The sequence below is a fragment of the Coturnix japonica genome, chromosome 24 (genome assembly GCF_054131305.1).
Source record: "Coturnix japonica strain WE chromosome 24, WE-NBRP24, whole genome shotgun sequence".
NCBI lineage: Eukaryota > Metazoa > Chordata > Aves > Galliformes > Phasianidae > Coturnix > Coturnix japonica.
Window position 1 is genome coordinate 8,111,404 of NC_140686.1, and position 18,710 is coordinate 8,130,113.

The following is an 18,710-nucleotide window of genomic DNA, read 5'->3' on the forward strand; positions in this document are numbered from 1 at the left end:
CTACATTTATTGATGCCAGTTGCAGCAGGAGCCATGAGGAGATGAATTGCTCCTTGCTCTGCCAGGGCTGTCAGGAAGCAGGAGCTGCATGTTAACGGGGTGAGAACAGCTGCCTCATCCTCTGCTGCATCCTCTACCGAGGGCAGCGGGTGGTTCCGTGCCGGTCACAGGGAGGTGTCCCTGCACAGAGCGCCCTGTCAGTGCTGCCAGCTGCTGGGGAGGCACCTCCAGAGCCGGGATGGGGCACTGGGCGGTGTCACAGCACATCTCTGATCCGCCAGCCTGCCATCCAGCCATGCTCCAGCCTGGAGTTGTGCCGGTGCCGCCCTTCCCGGGGCTCCATCCCCGCTGCTGGGGATGCTCAGAGGCGCGATGAGTTTGCTCAGCCTCAGCTCGCCCTCCTTTGGCAGCCGGGGCCAAAAGAGGAAGAGAGGAGGGCTCCCAGCCGTCCCCGTTGCCCTCCCCATCCCCATCCGCCTCCCTCCTTCCCTTCCTTACAGAAATATTATTAAAACGAAACCGAACCCGAGGCGCAGCCCCGCTCCGCGCAGCCGTGGGCTTTGGGACCCTGGAGCCGGGCTGCGGCAGAGGGCGGCAGGTGCCGGGGCTGCGGGGCACGGCGGCCGGTCGGGACCGGGGCGCAGCGGAGCCCAGCCCGCGGGGCGGGGGTGTAGGCGGGGGGAGGCGTTTGCGGCTCAATAACGCCCAGCAGAAGTTGCGAGCGGCGAAGAGAGACAGAGAAGGGGAAAAAACACCCCGACACTCACCCGCCCCATCCCTCCCGCAGCTCCGCTTCCTGCCCAGCCCAGCTCACTGCAGCGTGACCGCTCCGCTCCTCTCCATCCCCGGCACCCCGGGCACCCCGGGCCCGGCGGCAGCGCCATGGGCAACGCGGCCGGGGGCATGGAGGGGGCTGCGGCCCGAGAGAACCGAGACCCCCGAGCTCCGGGCCCCGCCGCTGTCGCCGCCTCCACCGCCGCCACCCCGCCGCGGCCGCCGCCGCCCGCCCGGCAGCCCATGCCCGCCGCGGACGAGCTGGAGGAGCGCTTCAGCCGCGTCCTGGTGAGTCCTGGAGGAGCCGCAGTCCTGCACGGGCTTTTCTCTGTGATTTTTTTTTCCTCCCCCTCCATCCCTCCTTTCCCATCCCCGCGGCGTGGGCCGACTCCTCCCGTTGCTCACGGGGACCGCCAGCGGGATGCCCCGAGCTCCGCGCTGCCCGCTCGGTTGACGCTGTCCTCGGCCCCGGGGATGCTCCGCAGCCGCGGGGATGGGGCTGAGGAGCCGGCTGCAGGCCCGGAGCTGGCAGCGCGAGCAGTGCCAGCCGTGCACGCTGCAGCGAGCCGGTGCTACAGATAGCAACCTGCCTCGCTCACCTCCTCCCCTGCTCCTCTCCGGCGCATCCCGGCAGCGCTCTCCCTCTCCCCCTCCCTCTATTCCCATCTCAGCGCTGGGCTGAGGACTGGGATCAGCCCCAGCCTCGCTGGTCTGGAGCAAACCACCCGCTGCCCCGTGCCGTGGGGCGGCTGACCCTCCGCGTGCAGCCCCACAGTCCCATGGGGCGCTCGGGTGGGCAGAGAAGAAGGAGGTGAGCTGAGTGCCGGGCACCAGCAACGCTGGATTGAGCTGCTGGCCGCTTCTCTCTGTCCTTGGGAGGGGAAGGATGGCCGTGACCTTCACTGTACAGCTGTGCTGGACGCGGTCCCCGTGCCTGTGCCTTCCCCCGCACGCAGCGATGTGGCCTTTTCCTCCCTCTGCAGCTCCGGAGGGCGGAGGCGAGAGCAGCCCGACTCTCCCCGCAAAGCCCCGCACGCCGCGGAGCTGGGGCACGCTCTGAAGGTCGTGCTCCTGTGTCCCCTCACTCACCAAAAAGCTCCACGGCAAAGTCAGATCGGCAACGCACCGAGAGCAGGGAAACGTTTGCTGCTTTCACATTTGCTGCTTAAATCCCCTTATCCCCTGCAGTCATCCCGTGTGCTCACCTGGACCGGTGTAGGAGCAGCAGCCCGGCTCCGGCTGCAGGCACGGCTCCGGCGGCTGCTGTTACACAACGAGAGCCGGAGCAGCACCGGTGCTGTGACCTGAGATGCTCCACAGTGTGTGTGTGGCCTCGTGGCAGGCAGGACCCGCCGGCCCAGCACAGATTATTTACAGGCTTTTCCGCCGTGCAGCAATTACAGGAGGATTACTGGGGACAGGCATCGCAGCTGAAGTGTCTGCTCTGCCTGCAGACATGGGCTGTGAGTCCTCTGCATCTATTTTGACTTGCTGTCACTGCAGAGGGGTCACAGCAAAGGGCTGTGCAACACAGGGCCCGGGTGGTGCTCCTGGGACCCCCGGGATGGGGCTTTGCAGTAACTTGCTGTGTGCCCACAGTGCCGTGTGTTGCTTTGGGTGCAGGCTGCAGGATGAGGTTCAGGTTGTGGCTGTGCCTGTAATGGCTCTGGGGTGACGTGTGCGGTGCTTTCAGGAAGGGGATGGGGACCTTGAGGTGCTTCTGCTGCGACTGTGAGGCCTCAGGAAACATCACTTTCCGCTGGTGAGATGGGGCCCAGGTGTGCTCCAAGGGCCAAAGCTGAGAAGTGATCAAAAAGGGCAAAGTGGAGATCCAGATCCCTCCCAAACCTCCTGGGTCTCAAGCAGGAGCCCTGGCATGGAGCTACCGGGACGAGCAGGCAGCTTTCAGCGACATGGGAACCAGGCTTCTTGTGAAACTGGGTGTCCCAATCTCTCTTCCTCCTTTCACAGAGGCTCCCTTCCCCCTCCTTCCATCCCACTCAGGGCAGGGGGAGCATCAGGACCCCCACAAGGGCCTTCAGCCACACCAGCTGTACTTGGAATCACCTCTAGAAACTCACGGTGTTAATGGGTTCACTTCTTTACTGCTAAGGGTGTGGGATTAGCAATAAGGCGTGAAGCGGTGTGCTGGTGATCCATCTGTGCTATTGCTGGGATGTGATCTGGGTCCATCACACAGCTTTGGGGACAGCAGTGCCATAACAGTGGTGTTGTGAGAGCGTCCTGGTGTTGCGAGAGCACATCAGTGCAAACCAGGTTTTGGGCAGGTATCCCAAACTGAGGGAGCTGAAAGTCAGCCCAGGGCTGTCGGGCCATCAGAGGGGTCCTGGGGGTCCCAACTGCCACCATGTGCTCAGCAATGGGGAATTCTGTATTACTGCAGAAACTCTGGCTTGTTCCCAGTTAGGGCTCCGTGGCAGATGCTGTATTGGCAAAGGGATGCCAGGGCCGTTTCTGTGCCAAGCAATTTGGGACGTGCTGGTGTGGCTGTGGGGTTAGGGGATATGGGGACAGGAGGAGGAAGGAGTCAGTCTCTGGCTGCTGGGCCAGGGGCGTACAGGTGTGTGTGTGTTCAGGGCAGTGCTGTTCATCCCCCTTACATATCAAGAAGCAAACAAAGGTTCAGGGAGGGCTTAAATGAAGAGGTGAGATGAGGGTGTGGTGGAGGTGAGCCACAGCTGGGCTGCCTGAGCATCCAGAAATAGCTGTGAGGGCTCTGAGATGGGGATGGTGGAGGCCCTGCTGTGAGGTTTTGCTGCTGAGCTGTGGCAGCTCAGCTGGTCACGAGAGCTTTGCTTTGGCCCCTTTGGAGACCTGGAAGAGAGATCAGTCACATCTGAAGGGGCAGAGACCTAAAAACACTCTGAGCCCTGGAGGAGCCGGGTGACAGATTCCCACAGAGCCCTTGTTTAGCTGCTGGTAACACCTAAAATCAGCAACGCTCTGTGAAATCAGGGCAGCCTGTAGGGTAGGGATGGGAACCGGGAGACCTGAAAAACTTCACTTTGCTGTAGAATCATGGTGTGCCGCAGGGCCCTGCATGGCCAGGAGCCACTGGTGTGCGTTTACAGTTGTCCTGGGGAACCAGCAAACGTCACCCTGCAGATGTTTGCAGATGTACCGTTGGCTGGAGCGTGGTGCTGAGGTCGGTCACAGTGAACCCCAGCTGCAGCCGTGCCGTGGGCTGGGGGAAAGGAAAATGATGCCCTGCTCCATGATGGATGCATCCCCAGTCTGGTCTCTGTGCAGCACAGCAGCATGTGGGATGGTGCCATGCTGTCAGGGCTCCTGTGCCGCTCTGCTGATGTCCCCAGCATCCCCATGGAGGATGATTGCCTGCACAGCCCGGTGTTGGGAAGGAAGCCTGTGTTTGTGTGTCTGGCTCAGACTGTGGCTGAATCCAGAGGGCGTCCCGATGTGGGGATCCCCCCTCCATGCTGCTGCTGGCACTGGGCAGGCGCTCAGTGGGGAGGTGAGTGTGACTGACGAGTCTCATTTCCCCGCCGTATGCTCAGAGGAGCTTCTGCTTGTGCTTAAAATAGAGCTGGGAACAGCAGGCAGCAGGGAGCCTTTGGCCACAGCTGCACGGTAGCAGTGCCTGTCCCTTAGCAATTCTTTGTCCTCCCTTCAGGTGGGCTCTGGCCCCTGGTGGGGGGCTGCCTGCTTCCCTGCCAGCTTTTCCCTCTGGCACCTGCAAGGTTTGGGACGTGGCCATGGCCGGCTCCAGGGATCACCTCGCAGGGTGAGGTGCTCCTGGGAGCGCTGCCCAGCCCTGTGTGCTGTGTGCTGGGGTTTGGGAGAGCCCAGGCTGCTCCACTGGCACTGAGCCTTGGGAAGAGGCCGTGGCCTCAGCGTCACGTCAGCATAGCAAGGAGAGATGTGCTTGCTGGACGGGACAGTGCTGGTGCCTGTCACTGCGGGGACAGTGTAGGAAGTCTTGTGCCATAGATCGGGCATGCTCCAAGCCCTGCCTAGAGAAACATCACCTTCACAGCATCACCACAAGGGCTGGAGCATCCTGGGACTGGCACATCCCATTGGCTGCCAACACACCCTACTGCTCTCATCACTCTTCCCTGTGGCCTTGAGCTGGGGTGCTGTCCTCTCCCTGCTGCCCAGCATCTGATCCTTTATGCTGGGCCAGGGGCAGCTTCCCATCACTGTTGTGTGGTTCTGCATCTGCCGTGTGCCCAGACACTGCTGCACACATGGATCCACACGTGAGCTCCCAGCTCTCAGCCCCACATGCTGCCTCTCTCCCCTCCGCCTCGTGCAGGTCGGGAAACCACAGAAGACGCCTCAGCAGCTCAGCCCTGATCCCTAAGCAACGGGCGTCTCGTTTCAGTCTGGGTTTGACTCGAGCTGCCCGGGCAGCCAACCAGCAACGGCAGCACCGCGCGTGTTTTGCAGAGCAAACACTTCCGTGGTGGATGCTTTTAATTTTCTCTCTGGGTGCAGAGACTGGCCCTGCTTGAAGGCTTGTAGGTGTGGAATGAAAAGGGACTGCCTGACACCCACAACCCCTCGGCCTCCCCAGCGGGGTTCCTCTGCATGGCCTCATGCTGCCGTTGTACAACCAGAAGCCCTTTTTGTAGTGGGAAATGATGTAGGTGCTGCTTTGCCTCCCCCTGTCTGGTTTCAGGCGCAGGGTAAGTCCCTGCATAACCCTGCAGCAAGTCCTTCCCCTGCTGGCTTTGGCTGTGGTGGGGGTCTCAGCCAGCCGCCTCCTGCCAGGGCGCTGCTGAGGTGTCACCGCAGGCACTGGAGATGTTGGGCTCCTGGTGGATGCTTGGTGACAACTGTTCAGGCTGCCAGGAGCAGGGCAGGCAGCAGTGCTGCTCAGCAGCTGTGTGTGCCCTTGTGGGCTGTGCGGCCTGCTGTGGGTGCACCCTATGGCACAGCAGGATGCAGATGGGCTTGACAGTGGGTGCTGGTTGGAATGAGGGTGTCAGTCTGTGGTTGCTGGGGTATGTCCCCTTGTCCCCTCCGTCCTTGTCCTTACCATCCCTACCACCCAAGAAGAAGCACCAAATCCTGCCTTTACCACCTGCCAGCTCTTCTTGCATCACATCTCCCACTCTGCCCCACGGCCCCAATGGCACCAGAGCCCCCAGCAGGAAGTGAGAACCAGCTTCTTTGTGCTCCTGGCTGATGCCACGGACCACAGCAGAGTGTCCTGGGTGGGAGGCCACTTCCTTCCCCTGCACCACGTGCCTTTGCGGGGAAGGCATCCACCACCCTGTTTGTAACCCAGACAGTGCCACATCCTGCCCCCAGGCCCAGCCCTGCTGTGTGAAGGGGCTGTGCCCTCATTGGGGACAGCGGGGCTTGGCAGCAGAGCCCAGGCATGGCCACCTCTGTAGGGACATCTCTGACATCCCACTCTGCCCGCATCCTTGGGGCAGGGAGCCCATGCAAGGCCCTGTCCCATCAGTGAGGCTTGTTCTTGGCTTTTCGGAGCTCCACAGCTGGTAAAATCAGGCCCTGCTGGTTTAATGTTTAGATTGTCTTGTGAGAAGCCAGGATTTGCTCTTGTTGATCTCTGCAGGTCCCTTCCAACTCAGGACATTCTATGACTTTGGAACAGCCCAGTGCAAAGCTTATAGATGTGCTGTGGGCTTGGGGTCTGCAGGGTCCCATCTGTTCACATGGACAGAGCTGCCCAGCAGAAGGGCCCTGGGGGTGTCAGTCACCCACGGCAGGTTCTGTGTGGCAACCTGGGATGTGTCACTGCCTTGCCTGTCCCAGGGCCCATCCGGCCATTGCAATGCAGCCCGGTGGCCTTGGAGTGAGGCTATTTGTGGCCTTGCAGCATAATTTTGGTATTGGTGCTGTGGACAGGTGGGAGGGAGCAGCTGGCTCCAGGCAGCCCAGCCAAAAGCAGCCAAACACCGGCTCTATGTGGTGGCCTGGGGCTCAAGGCAGCCCAGTGACCATGGCTTCAGCCTCTGTGCAGGCTCCTTCCTGCCCCCATCACTCTGGTTTGGTTTGTTGCAATAGCAGCCTGACAGGTCGTTGGTGGGAGGTGGGCGCTGAGGTTTCCGCTGCTGCCTGGCGTGTTGGCACTTCTCTTTCATGGGCTCCTCTGTGGCTGCCTGCATCCCTCCCTGCTGCGCTCAGATCCTGGCCAAACCATTGTGGGATTCCCCAGGGATGTGGGTGTCCCAAGGGCTGCGCCCACTGGTCACTGCACCTCACATCCCTGTGCTGGGGAACCCCAGAACTGAAGGTTAAGGTGACTCATCAGGGTTGGATCCGTGCACTGTCTCCATGTGCTGTTTCACCATCTTGCCAGGCCGTGGCTTTTCCAGGCTCTGCTCCTGCTTTTCTTGGGGCTGAATCTCCAAGAAATTGCTCTTTGGGGAAATGAAATGTCAAACCTTTTAATCTCAGGGTATGTGTGCCATGCCGGAGGTGCAGTGGGGGCTCCCCCAAGGCTCTGCAGGTCACCCCATGGTATCTGCACCCCCCTAGGATACGCTGTCATTCTGCACCTCGCTGTCCTGCAGGCAGGAGCTGAGCCTGGGGTGTCCCAGGGCCCCCGGACGTGGTGAGGAGCAGTTTTGGTGGCTGCCTCTTGCCATTTGAGGAGCGGAAGCCACGTCACGTCCTGCTCGGGCGGCCGCGGTGGTGGAGAGGCTGATGGGTGGGGAGGCGGCGCAGCCGGGTTGTGCAATGCTGGCACGAAGGGACGTGGTGACATGCAGCACCCTGCCCTCAGATCGTGTCCACAAATAAACACTGATTTCACCATCTGGGCCTGCTGTGTGCCTGCAGTCAGGGCTCAGGGCCATCCATCACCCTCAGGCCATGGGGGCTCAGCCATGTCCCCAGCCTGGGCCGCCATTCAAGGTGGTGGTTTGCTGGACTGGGATCCAGGTTGCCAGTTTTGTTGCCCTTGTGACATGGAGGGTTGACTCCAGTTTTCCCCTCAACATCCCCTGCCCCCAGCTCCTGTGCCCTCTGCTGTGGGGATCCCAGACACCCTTGGACAAGGACAATGCTGATGGGTCTGTGATGCCTGATGGTGACACAGTCACATCCTGGGGACAGCAATGTCCCCATGGTCCCACTGGCAAACAGAGACGGCGCTGAGTGAAAGGGGAGCATCACATGCCCAGAGAGGACTCTGGGGACAGCCGTGCCCCTGACACTTGTCTCCCCACAGAGCTCCATGAACCTGCCTCCAGACAAGATGAAGCTGCTCAGCCAGTATGACAATGAGAAGAAGTGGGAGCTTGTCTGTGACCAGGTGAGGTCTGAGTGCTGCGTGGCACCTTGCTGGCCCTGCTCCTGGCTCTGTCCCCAAATGCCACTCACAGTTGGTGGCTGCTGGTACATGAGGCTGGAGCGGTGGATCCGAGTGCTGGCATCCATCTCCATTAGTGAGACAGCAGCTGATTAACCTGATTAAACATTTATAGGCGGCCATCTGCAGTACAGGGGGTGGGTGGCTGCTGTGCTTCTGGGCAGCGCTGGGAGCTGGGACATTTCCCCATGCTGCTTGCGGATGTCCTGGCTTCAGCCTCTCTGTGTGGTTTGTAGGAGCGTTTCCAGGTGAAAAACCCGCCGTCTGCCTACATCCAGAAGCTGAAGAGCTACTTGGACACAGGCGGTGTGAGCAGGAAGGTGAGGGCTGCCTTGCACCCTGTGAGTCTGCCCTTGTTCCCCTGTGCTGGTCCTCAGCCTAGTGACCATTCGGCTGTCCCTATTCCTCCAGTTCAAGCGGCGAGTGCAGGAGTCAACACAGGTGCTCCGGGAGCTGGAGATTTCCTTGAGGACCAACTACATCGGGTAAGGAGGGGTCCTTGTCAATGGGGCAGAGGTTCACGTGCTGGTGGCTTCTGGCTGTGGGGGTGACTGTGATGTGGAGGCACAGGTGGAGGCTGGTGGTCTCATCCTGCCTGTCTGGGAGGACTCTGATGAGAGGATGGAGGTGCTGAGGCAGCAACCAGCTGTGCCCTGACTGCTCCAGAACCCAGTTTCCATCTTGGCTGTGCCAGTTTGTTGCCACCCATGGGTCCCAAGTAGGACCCTGCCCCCCACACTGGGTGCCCTGGTTCCTTGTGGCATGAGGGTTGCCTGTGTTTTTATCTGGGCATGGTGACCCGCTGCCCAAGGCTGGGCTGTTCCATAGGGTGGTGGCAGAGCCTGTAGGCTGTGTCCCTTGCAGGTCAGGCACTGGGGTTTTGTGTGGCACCCACCTGTGTTGGAGAGGTGGCACATGGTGGTGCCATGTCCCCTGTATGTCCTAACCTTATGGCTGGGGACATCTGGCCAGGGTGTACCTGGGTGCTTTCCCCACCACAGTGAGGCTCTGCTGGGGATGTGGAAGGGGAGGTGGGAGGAAGAGAAGAGTTGGCAAACCCCACTAATACCTCTTCTCTGCAGCTGGGTCCAGGAGTTTCTCAACGAGGAGAACAAGGGGCTGGATGTGCTGCTGGAGTACCTCGCCTTTGCCCAGTGCTCTGTTGCGTACGTCCCCACTGCCGCTGGCATTCTGGGTCCCCTTTTCCCCTGATCCCCTGCCCTGACACTGTCACTGGGCTGGGGTTGGCCTCCTGCTGGGCTCAGAGGGGCTGGGTGAGCTGGGGGGGGGGCTCAGAACAGCCCACATTCACCACCTTGGATGTTCCCATGTGTCTTCTGGCACTGAGGTTTCTCCTTGCCCATCTGTCCCTGTCCCCACATGGGCCACCAGGTATGACATGGAGAGCACTGAGAATGGCAGCCCAGGCTCTGAAAAGGGTAAACCCCTGGAGCGGTCGGTTGAGGACCTGAGCAAAAGCAACTCCTCATCTCCCACACACGGCATCTCCAAAGTGCGGCACCTCACTGTCAGGTAACCTGTGGCACCCCAGTGCCAGACCCCACTGCCTCGCTGCCCCCTGGCCCCGCCATGCTGCGCTGTGCCAGCTCAGAGAGGGGCTCGGCAGGGAGATGCAGTCCTGGTCCTAAAAATGGATTCCCATCAAAGTGTGGGGGACTGGGGAGGGACAAAGCCACGTGTGCTCCCAGCAGTGGATAAACTCTGCTGGGATCCAGGGCAGAAGCAGAGTTGGATCCATTCTCAGCGCTGCTCCCTGCTGCAGGATGCCCTGGCCAAAAGAAAGAGTGGGGTGATCTGTGAATGAGTAAAATCAGAGCTGCTTGAGATTCAGGGGAATAAATCCCCAACCCACTGCTTCATTGGACATGGGAGGGTTTAAAAACAGCGACAGTTTGAATGTGACCAGGCCTGCACCCCTGAGCGAGACCCGCTGGCTGGCAGCTCTTGCTTGCTAACCCTGCAGCCCTCTTCTAACCCCACTCTTCTCTTGCACGCTGCCGGGGGATGTGCTCACGGTAGGTGACGGGGCCGGGGTGCTGGTGTGGCAGATGCCCCAGTGGGGCCGTGCAGATCCCCCTGACTCGCTGCTGGCTCTGGCGTGGGGACAGTCCCTGCAGTTGTCCCCAGTAGTCAGGGCGGTCTGAGGGGACACCCAGCAGTGGCCATCCTGGGAAGGGAGACAGCTGCCATAGCGTGTCTGGGGGCTCCCTCAGGACTGCAGGGCCTCTCGCCACCTGCCAGCACCTCCGGAGGAGCCGGTGTGTCCCCAGCCCCAGGGACAGGTCAGGAGTGATGGCTCGGATGTGGCACCCGCGGGGTCCCAGCCCTTTGTCACCCACCCACCATGCCTCAGCCTGGTCACAGGCTTAGAAGGGCAGCACTTTGGTGCTCGATGCCAGCCCCTGTGAGTGGCAGCAGCCGCCCTGCTTGCCTCCCATCTGTGTTCCCCTGGCCCCCAGCTCTGTGCCCCAGCCATCCCGCGGGCTGCGCGGGAGCCCTGTTTCTCCCTCCTGTCCTGCAGGCTCTAACGTGCCTCCAGCTGCTGCCTCTCGAACCAGCACATCCACACCCTCCTCCACCATGTCCACCCCAGCGTCCCCTGCAGCGCCCCGGGCAGTGATGGGGACAGTTGCCCCAGGTCACCTGGCAGCTCCTATTCGCCCCGGTGAGCCTCCGAGACTGCCCATGCACGAGGGGCCCCTGGCTTTCCAGCCACCTCGGCCCCACCACAGCCCCCCCCCCGGTGCCAAGAGTCCCTTGGGCTTGCAGATGGGGATGGTCACTGAGCCAGTCATGGGGGCTCCCCCCTTTTGGGATGCAGCTGGCTTGGTCTCTGGGTTTCTGCTGCTGGCTGGTGAGCCCAGGGCCACCGAGGCCACTGCCTGACCCCTTTGCCCATCTGCCCCCGCGCTGCCCCTGCCCTGCTTGCGCTGCACCCCACAGGTGCCCCCAGGTGTCCCCTGCTCAGCTGCCTTCTTGCCCGGCAGGCTCAACCCCTCACACAGCAGGAAGGCACTGAGGAATTCCCGCATTGTCAACCAGAAGGATGATGTCCATGTCTGCATCATGTGTCTCCGTGCCATCATGAACTACCAGGTGGGCACCGGCAGCATCCTCAGGGATCCCTGAGGGATCCCCAAAAGCTTCCAGCCCTGTGCTGCCCTCTTCAGGGCATTGGGGTGGAGTGACGAGGAGGAGTACATATCCACTGTCCCCGAGCTCTAATGGCATAGGGATACCCAGCCTTTGCACTCAGGTGTCCTCACTCACCCTCCTGTATGGTGGGACCATGGCAGAGACACGTCACAGGATCCCAGGGTGTCCTTGGGGTGGGCCAGTGGATGTCTGACCTCATTCATGATCCTTTTCCCCCCAGTCTGGCTTCAGCCTGGTGATGAACCACCCAGCCTGTGTCAACGAGATCACCCTGAGCCTCAACAACAGGAATGCCAGGTAGGATCTGTCCCCTGCCCCCTTGTCCCCTGATGCGCCCCACAGCCCTGGTTCATCCCTGTGTCCCCACAGGACGAAGGCACTCGTTCTGGAGCTGCTGGCCGCTGTCTGCCTGGTCCGAGGTGGCCACGACATCATCCTCGCTGCCTTCGACAACTTCAAGGAGGTGAGTCTCCAGCAGGGATACAGTGTCCCTGTGATGACACCTGTGCTTGTGCCTCAGTTTCCTTTTGTGCAGCAGAGTCCTGCCCCATTGGAGCACCTTTGATCCTAAAAGTTCCCATCTCCTAACTCATTTGAGGCCACTTGGACTGTTGAGATCAATGTCCCCATGCCAGCAGTTGTCTCCAGGGCCACGTCCCAGCTGGACCATGGCACTGAGCAGCACCCAGCAGGGCTGGGCTGGCCTCGCCAGTGGGCACCTGCTGCCCAGACACCCCCAGCATTGCCCACTCCGGCCCTGCCTTTCCCAGCGCTCAGCCCCTGCTCCCACCCCAGGTCTGTGGCGAGAAGAACCGCTTTGAGAAACTGATGGAGTATTTCCGAAATGAGGACAGCAACATCGACTTCATGGTGAGTGGCTCACAAGGCAGGGGACCCACAGCCTGGGGACCCGCAGCCTCCTGCTTTGGGGGAAGCTCCTGTGGGCCCTCCAGGCCTCTTGGCTGTGTCTCCAGCTGTGGGGCTGTCCCCAGTGTGCTGTGTCCCTCCCTGGGGTCCCAAGGGCTGTCAGATGGCTGTGCTGTCCCCAGGGCATCATGTTTCCTATCCAGCATGCCATTCTGTGCATGAGGGCCGCTGAGCCACCATAGTATCCCCAGACCATTGTGTCCCCAAGGGCTGCTGAGCAGCTGGCTGTTTCCCAGCTCTCCAGTGAAGCCACCACGCAGTCCGCAGGGCCACCGTGCTGTGCCCAGGGCTGTGCTGAGCCTGCTCCCATCCCGCAGGTCGCCTGCATGCAGTTCATCAACATCGTGGTGCACTCGGTGGAGAACATGAACTTCCGCGTCTTCCTGCAGTACGAGTTCACCCACCTGGGGCTTGACCAGTACCTGGAGGTGGGTTGGGGCTTCCCCAGGCACCCCCGTGGTCCTGGCGGAGGGATGGGGGTGTCTGGACGCTGTGGTTGTCACCAGTCGTGACGGTGCCTCTGTCTGTCCCACGGCAGAGCCTGCGTCTCACCGAGAGCGACAAGCTGCAGGTACAGATCCAAGCCTACCTGGACAACGTCTTCGATGTGGGGGCCATGCTGGAGGACTCAGAGACCAAAACGGCCGTGCTGGAGCACATGGAGGAGCTGGAGGAGCACGTCAGCCAGGTGGGACGTGGGCGCGGGGGCCGGAGCTGCTGACGCAAACCCCACTCGGGGCGGGTGGCGGCCACGGCTGAGTGACAGTGCCTCATCCTCATCCCACACAGCTGACAGAGAAGCTGCAGGATGCGGAGAACGACTCCATGGCCAAGATAGCGGAGCTGGAGAAGCAGCTGAGCCAGGCGCGGCGGGAGCTGGAGGCGCTGCGGGTGAGCGCCCCTGGGTGCTGCGATGCTGCCGTGAACAAGGAGCCTCGTTTGGGGTGCGAGGGGGATGTGGGTGACACGCTGGGTTTTGTCTCCGCTGCAGGAGCAGCTCAGCCCGCCGCAGCCGCCCAGCCCACCGGCCCCACAGCCACAGGAGTGCTACCGGCTGGCACTGGAGCGGCGGCTGGCGGAGCTGGAGGAGAAGGGGTTAGTGCAGATCCTGCGTGGGCCCGATGGAGACGTCGCCATCGAAATTGTCCCTGTCGTCATAGAAACTACAGCAGCCCCCGTGGTTACCGGAGAGACCACTGCCACCAGCACAGGTACCGCGGGTGCAGGGAAATGGAGGCCGCCTGCCGTGTCCCCAGTGTCCCCTTCGTGTTTGGGACAGGTGGCACAGAGCAGGGGTGGCGGTGTGTTTGGGGCACAGCAAAGGTGTGGGGATGTGCCCAGGGGTCACCTGGTGGCAGTGGGATCTTGGCAGTGGCCCCGTGTCCTGCTGCGGTGTTGACTCATCCTCTTCTTTTTGTTTGTAGATACTCCAGCTCCAGCTCCTGCCCCAGCACCCGCTGCTCCACCCCCACCCCCACCTCCACCCCCCCCACCACTGCCTGGGGCTGAGCCTGGACCCTCCATACCCTCCGCCCCCCCACTGCCTACAGACATCACACCCCCCCCAGCCCCTCCACTGCCAGGTGCCCAGGTACCCCCACCACCCCCGCCGCTCCCTGGGGGCCCGGAGGGCTCTGTGCCACCCCCACCGCCACCCCCACCGCTCGGTGGGCCGCCGCACGCTGGGCCAGGCGCTCCCCCCACTGCCAACGGTTCAGGTGAGTTGGGTCTGGGGATGTTTCTGTGAGTGTGCTGGGTTGGGGCTTGGCCCCCAGTGACACTGCCCTGCTCTTGCCCTGCAGTGAAGGTGAAGAAGCCGATCCAGACCAAGTTCCGCATGCCTGTCTTCAACTGGGTTGCACTGAAGCCGAGCCAGATCGACGGCACCGTCTTCACCGAGCTCAACGATGAGAAAGTGCTGCAGGTGAGGCCACGTGGGCAGGGGGCGTTGGGAGCAGGGGCTCAGTGTGGCTGCCACCCGAGTCCTCACTGCAGCCGCACTGAGTTACCCGCCTTCGTCACCTGTGCACCCGCATTGCGGCCGTGCTGGCTTTGATCCCTCGCCCACGTGGCACCCATCTGTGTCACTGCCTCACGGGGCTGCAGCCTCCAGGGAGATGGAGGTCAGCATGACAGAGGGAAGCAGCACGGGATCTGCCCTGTCGTCTTCCTGTCACCCCCTCCCTGTCTCCTCACTCCATTTTCATCCTCTCATTCTGCCTACATCTTCATCCTCATCTTCATCCTCTGCCTTCTTCCCACTCCCCTCACTTTGTCCCCTTACCCCCTCATTATTCCATCCTTGTCCTCTTGTCCTATCCCTGTCCTATCCCCATCCCCTCTCCTCCTCATCCCCTCCCTCCATCCTCATCCTCTTCCCCATCCCACTTATCCTGTCACAGTCCTCTGGCCGCAGCCCCATCCCCTGTGCCCCACCGCAGCCCCCAGCAATGCCCTCAGCCTCGTGTCCCCACAGGAGCTGGACATGAGTGACTTTGAGGAACAGTTCAAGACCAAAGCTCAGGGCCCCGGCCTCGACATCAGTGCCCTAAAGGTGAAAGCCACACAGAAAGCCCCCAGCAAGGTCACGCTCATGGAGTCCAACAGGGCCAAGAACCTGGCCATCACGCTCCGCAAGGGCGGCCGCAGCATCCAGGACATCTGCACGGCCATTGAGACGTGAGTGTCCCCTCCTCGGTGCGATGGGGTGGTGTGGGGTGGGCTGCGCTGTGGGGTGGTGGGGATGGCAGTGCCCGCTGTGCTGCAGGTACGACCAGCAGGCGCTGAGCCTCGACTTCCTGGAGCTGCTGCTGCGCTTCCTGCCCACGGAGTACGAGCGGACCCTCATCGGGAAGTTCGAGCGGGAGCAGCAGCCCCTGGAGGAGCTCTCAGAGGAGGATCAGTTCATGATCCGCTTCAGCAAGATCCCGCGCCTGGCCGAGCGCATGAACGTCATGATCTTCCTGGGCAACTTCAGCGACACGGCCCAGCTGCTCATGCCGGTGTGTGGGGCTGCGGGCGGCGCTGGGGGGCTGCAGGGAGGCGGCATCCTGCAGTGAGACTCACACGCTTCCCCTCCACCCACAGCAACTCAATGCCATCATCGCAGCCTCTATGTCCCTCAAGTCCTCCAGCAAACTGCGCAACATCCTCGAGGTGAGGGGCAGCCCCATGGGGGGCACTGGGGCCATGGGGGGGCTGCTGGGGTGTGATGCTGACCTGCCTGGGGTGTCTCCTCAGATCGTCCTGGCCTTTGGGAACTACATGAACAGCAGCAAACGTGGGGCTGCCTATGGCTTCCGCCTGCAGAGCCTCGATGCGGTACGTTGGGTTTGGGTCCAGTGTGTGCAGGCAGTGTCACTGTATGGGGACACACCATGGGAGCAGAGGGATGCAGTGATCTGCTGTGGGTGGGGAGGATGTGGGAGGCAGCTGTGGGCTGGAGGGGTGTGGGGAGCAGCTGTAGGGGTAAAGGGCCTGGGGAGCAGCTATAGGGATGGAGAGACAGGATAGCTGTGGGGACAGAGGGATACGTTGGAGCAGGTGATGGAGGGAGGTGGAGACTGGCCATGGGGGTTTGGAGAGGTGTGAGAATTAACCATGGGGTTTGGAGGGATGTAGGGAGCAGCCGTGGGGATGGAGGGGCACGAGGAGCAGGTGCGGAGATGGAAGGGTGTGTGTGCACAGAAGGACATGGGAACCAGCCATGGGGAAGGAGGGTTGGTGGGGCAGTGGGACGCAGGGCAGGGCTGACGCTGCTCTTTCCCAGCTGCTGGAGATGAAATCAACAGACCGTAAGCAGACGCTGCTGCATTACCTGGTGCGGGTGATCACGGACAAGTACCCTGAGCTGACCGGCTTCCACACCGAGCTGCATTTCCTTGACAAGGCGGGCTCAGGTAGCACCCGTGGGCGTGGGGCTGGGGGCCGTGGCGGGTGCAGCCCCCGCCCCGGGGACCGTCTGAGCCCACCCTGATCCTGGAGCTGGTTGCTGACCGCCCTCCCCGCAGTGTCCCTGGACGGCGTGTTGCAGGATGTGCGGAGCCTGCAGCAGGGCATGGAGCTCACCCGCAAGGAGTTCATGCGGCAGGACGACAGCCTCGTGCTCAAGGAGTTCCTCAAGGCCAACACGGAGCTGATGGAGAAGCTGCAGGCTGACAGCAAAACTGCCAAGGTGGGTGTTGGGCCCCCAGTCCTGTGCCGGGATGCCCCGTGGTGCTCCCTGCTCACACCTGTGCCCCATGGGAGAGGCTGTAGGAGGGCTGCTGCCAGCCCCCAACCCCAGATCTCTGCCCACAGGAGGCCTATGAGTCGGCCGTGGAATACTTCGGGGAGAACCCCAAGACCAGTCCCCCCACTACGTTCTTCCCCATGTTCATGCGCTTCATCAGAGCCTACAAGGTAGGAGAGGATGGGGGTGTCCTGTTCCTGGGGTTGGGAGGGGATGAAGCCACGAGTGCGGCTGGGGGCTCCCTGCCCACATGGACCCACATGGGCACTCAGAGCATCCTCTGGGGCAGCTGCAGATCCAGGCACCGGGCTGCGCTGCTGGGGAGCACCAAGGAGAGGGAGCAGGGCGCTGAGCTCCCCCAGCAGCCCCCAGCTCAGCCCGCCCTCCCTGCGCTCCTCCCCAGAAAGCAGAGCAGGACATCGAGCTGTGGAAGAAACAAGAGGCTGCGGCCAAGGAGGCGGAGTCCGGACCCCCCGGCAGTGAGGAGCAGCCGGACATGAAGGTACCCGGTGATGGGACGGGACCCTGCGGCATCGCTGCCCCAGCAAACCCCGCACAGCCACAGCCACGAGGCAGCGGCCTGGGTCTGTCTGTGCCCTCGTGGGGTGGCCTTGCACCCAGAGCACGTTGCCTGTGGGAGAGAGCAAGAGGCCGGGGGAGATGGGCAGCACGGGGATGCGCTGCTCACCCCGCTGTCCCCTCTGCAGTCACCGTTCCAGAAAGCCAAGCGGCAGCAGATGGACATGATCGCTGAGCTGAAGAAGAAGCAGATGGTGAAGGAGCCGCTCATTTATGAAGGCAAAGACGGAGCCATCGAGGACATTATTTCAGGTGAGCGGCTCAGCGTCCCCCTGCAGCCAATACAGCTGGGGGCGGGACACTGGGGGGCACGGTGATGTTCTGGGCCTCAGTGGCACAGCAGGGACCGCCTGGGGGTACGGGGGTGTCAGCAAGGACCGGGGGGACCCCAGCACCGTGCAGAGCCCAGACCCACCTGCAGCACCTTCCTGCCGCACGCAGCGGGGCTGCCCACCTCTCTGCCCTGTCTCACAGCTCTTCCTCCTCTTCTGCTCCTCCTTTCTCCCCTCCTTCCTCCTCCTCGCTGTCTGTGGATCGCTGTGCTCAGCTCTGAAAACTGTTCCTTTCACGGCCCGGACGGGCAAACGCTCGTCCCGGCTCTTCTGCGACGTGAGCTTCAGCGAGGAGAGCCCGCTGTAGCGGCTGCTGTACGTACCGGGGCGGGGGGTGCCGGCAGGGGGCTGCGGCACGGCGGGTCTGCAGGGCAGGGCTGGGAGCTGCGGGTACCGCTATGGCAGAAGGGCCGGGCCGGGCTGCAGCTCAGCTCCGCTCTGTTCTTTCCTCCCGCTGCAGATCTGCGGAACAACCCGTACCGACGCGCTGATAAGGGCCGCGGCAGCGCCAAGAAGCGGGCGGCGGGGCAGAGCCTGCAGGCAACGGCGGACATGGCGCTGTGAGCCGCGCCGGGACGCGGGGTGGGAGCGGGGCCCGCTCGGCTCCGTCCGCCCCCATGGCCCCCATCGCCCCCATGGCCCCCATCGCACACCGCGGGGCTGCCCCAGCGCTTGCTTCGTTCTCCCGGCGGGCGGAGCGGGCAGCGCCGCGAGCTGCTTCCCGGAGCTGCCGCATCGCACTCAGCGCTCGGGGCGGCGCTTGGCCCCGCTGCGCCCTTCAGCTGCCGGTGCCTTTGACAGGAGCGGCGCTGCCGGTGCCTCTCGTCCCTCGGAGCCCATGGACGGCTCGTTCTGCAGAGCCGGCTGTGCCCCCATCACGGAGCTGCTGCCAACATCGCACCTGGGAGCCCCAGCAGCTGGCGGGGTGCTGTTTTAACGCTCACTTTCTACGTCTTCCTTAACATCTCCGTGCTGGAGGAGCACGGCCCGGCGCTCCCGTGGGTTCACAGCGGCTGGACCCAGCGCTGCTGCTGCTGCTGCTGCTCCCCCCGCAGCGCCCGGCTCCGCTCCGTTCCCCGCTGCCCCCGTCCCGGCTGCCCGGAACGCAGCTCCCCGCTGTAACTAACGCTGCTCCTGGGGAAGGGCTGGGAATATGAATGCGTAACTTATAAATGCCTTGAAGCCAGAGATGTAAAACATTAACCGCTCCTTTGGATACGGCAGTATTTTTATATACCGAGGGCCTGTTAAAGCAGAACTGCTAATAAACCGACCCGAGGGCGGAGCGGTGCTGGTAATGCTGGCAATTTGTGCTGGCTCCACTTGCTCTCGGTGCCGGCGCAGCAATGACAGCCCGTGG

General features: G+C 62.4%; 1 protein-coding gene across 4 annotated transcripts; it reads left to right on the top strand.

Moving 5' to 3' along the window:
- The first annotated feature begins 540 nt into the window (after positions 1-540).
- Positions 541-18,702, top strand: FMNL1 (formin like 1). 4 transcript variants are annotated; one of them, XR_014937069.1, is made up of 29 exons: positions 541-598; positions 788-1,062; positions 7,964-8,047; positions 8,341-8,424; positions 8,516-8,589; positions 9,187-9,270; positions 9,497-9,637; positions 10,665-10,790; positions 11,113-11,221; positions 11,502-11,578; positions 11,651-11,744; positions 12,077-12,151; positions 12,526-12,636; positions 12,747-12,896; positions 12,998-13,099; positions 13,200-13,419; positions 13,633-13,926; positions 14,011-14,132; positions 14,685-14,887; positions 14,976-15,210; positions 15,296-15,364; positions 15,449-15,529; positions 15,978-16,107; positions 16,242-16,382; positions 16,508-16,609; positions 16,843-16,941; positions 17,147-17,270; positions 17,566-17,665; positions 17,811-18,566. XR_014937069.1 is itself a non-coding variant. In XM_085523540.1 (29 exons), the coding sequence occupies exons 2-28, from the start codon at positions 883-885 to the stop codon at positions 17,655-17,657; spliced, it is 3,426 nt and encodes a 1,141-aa protein (XP_085379666.1). In that variant the 5' UTR covers positions 541-598; positions 788-882; the 3' UTR covers positions 17,658-17,665; positions 17,811-18,702. The 4 variants fall into 4 exon arrangements, 3 of the variants coding, with proteins under 3 accessions (XP_085379666.1, XP_085379665.1, XP_085379667.1); XM_085523540.1 differs by having other exon boundaries at positions 16,219-16,382; positions 17,811-18,702; XM_085523539.1 differs by lacking the exon at positions 17,566-17,665 and having other exon boundaries at positions 16,219-16,382; positions 17,811-18,702.
- Positions 18,703-18,710: the final 8 nt, after the last annotated feature.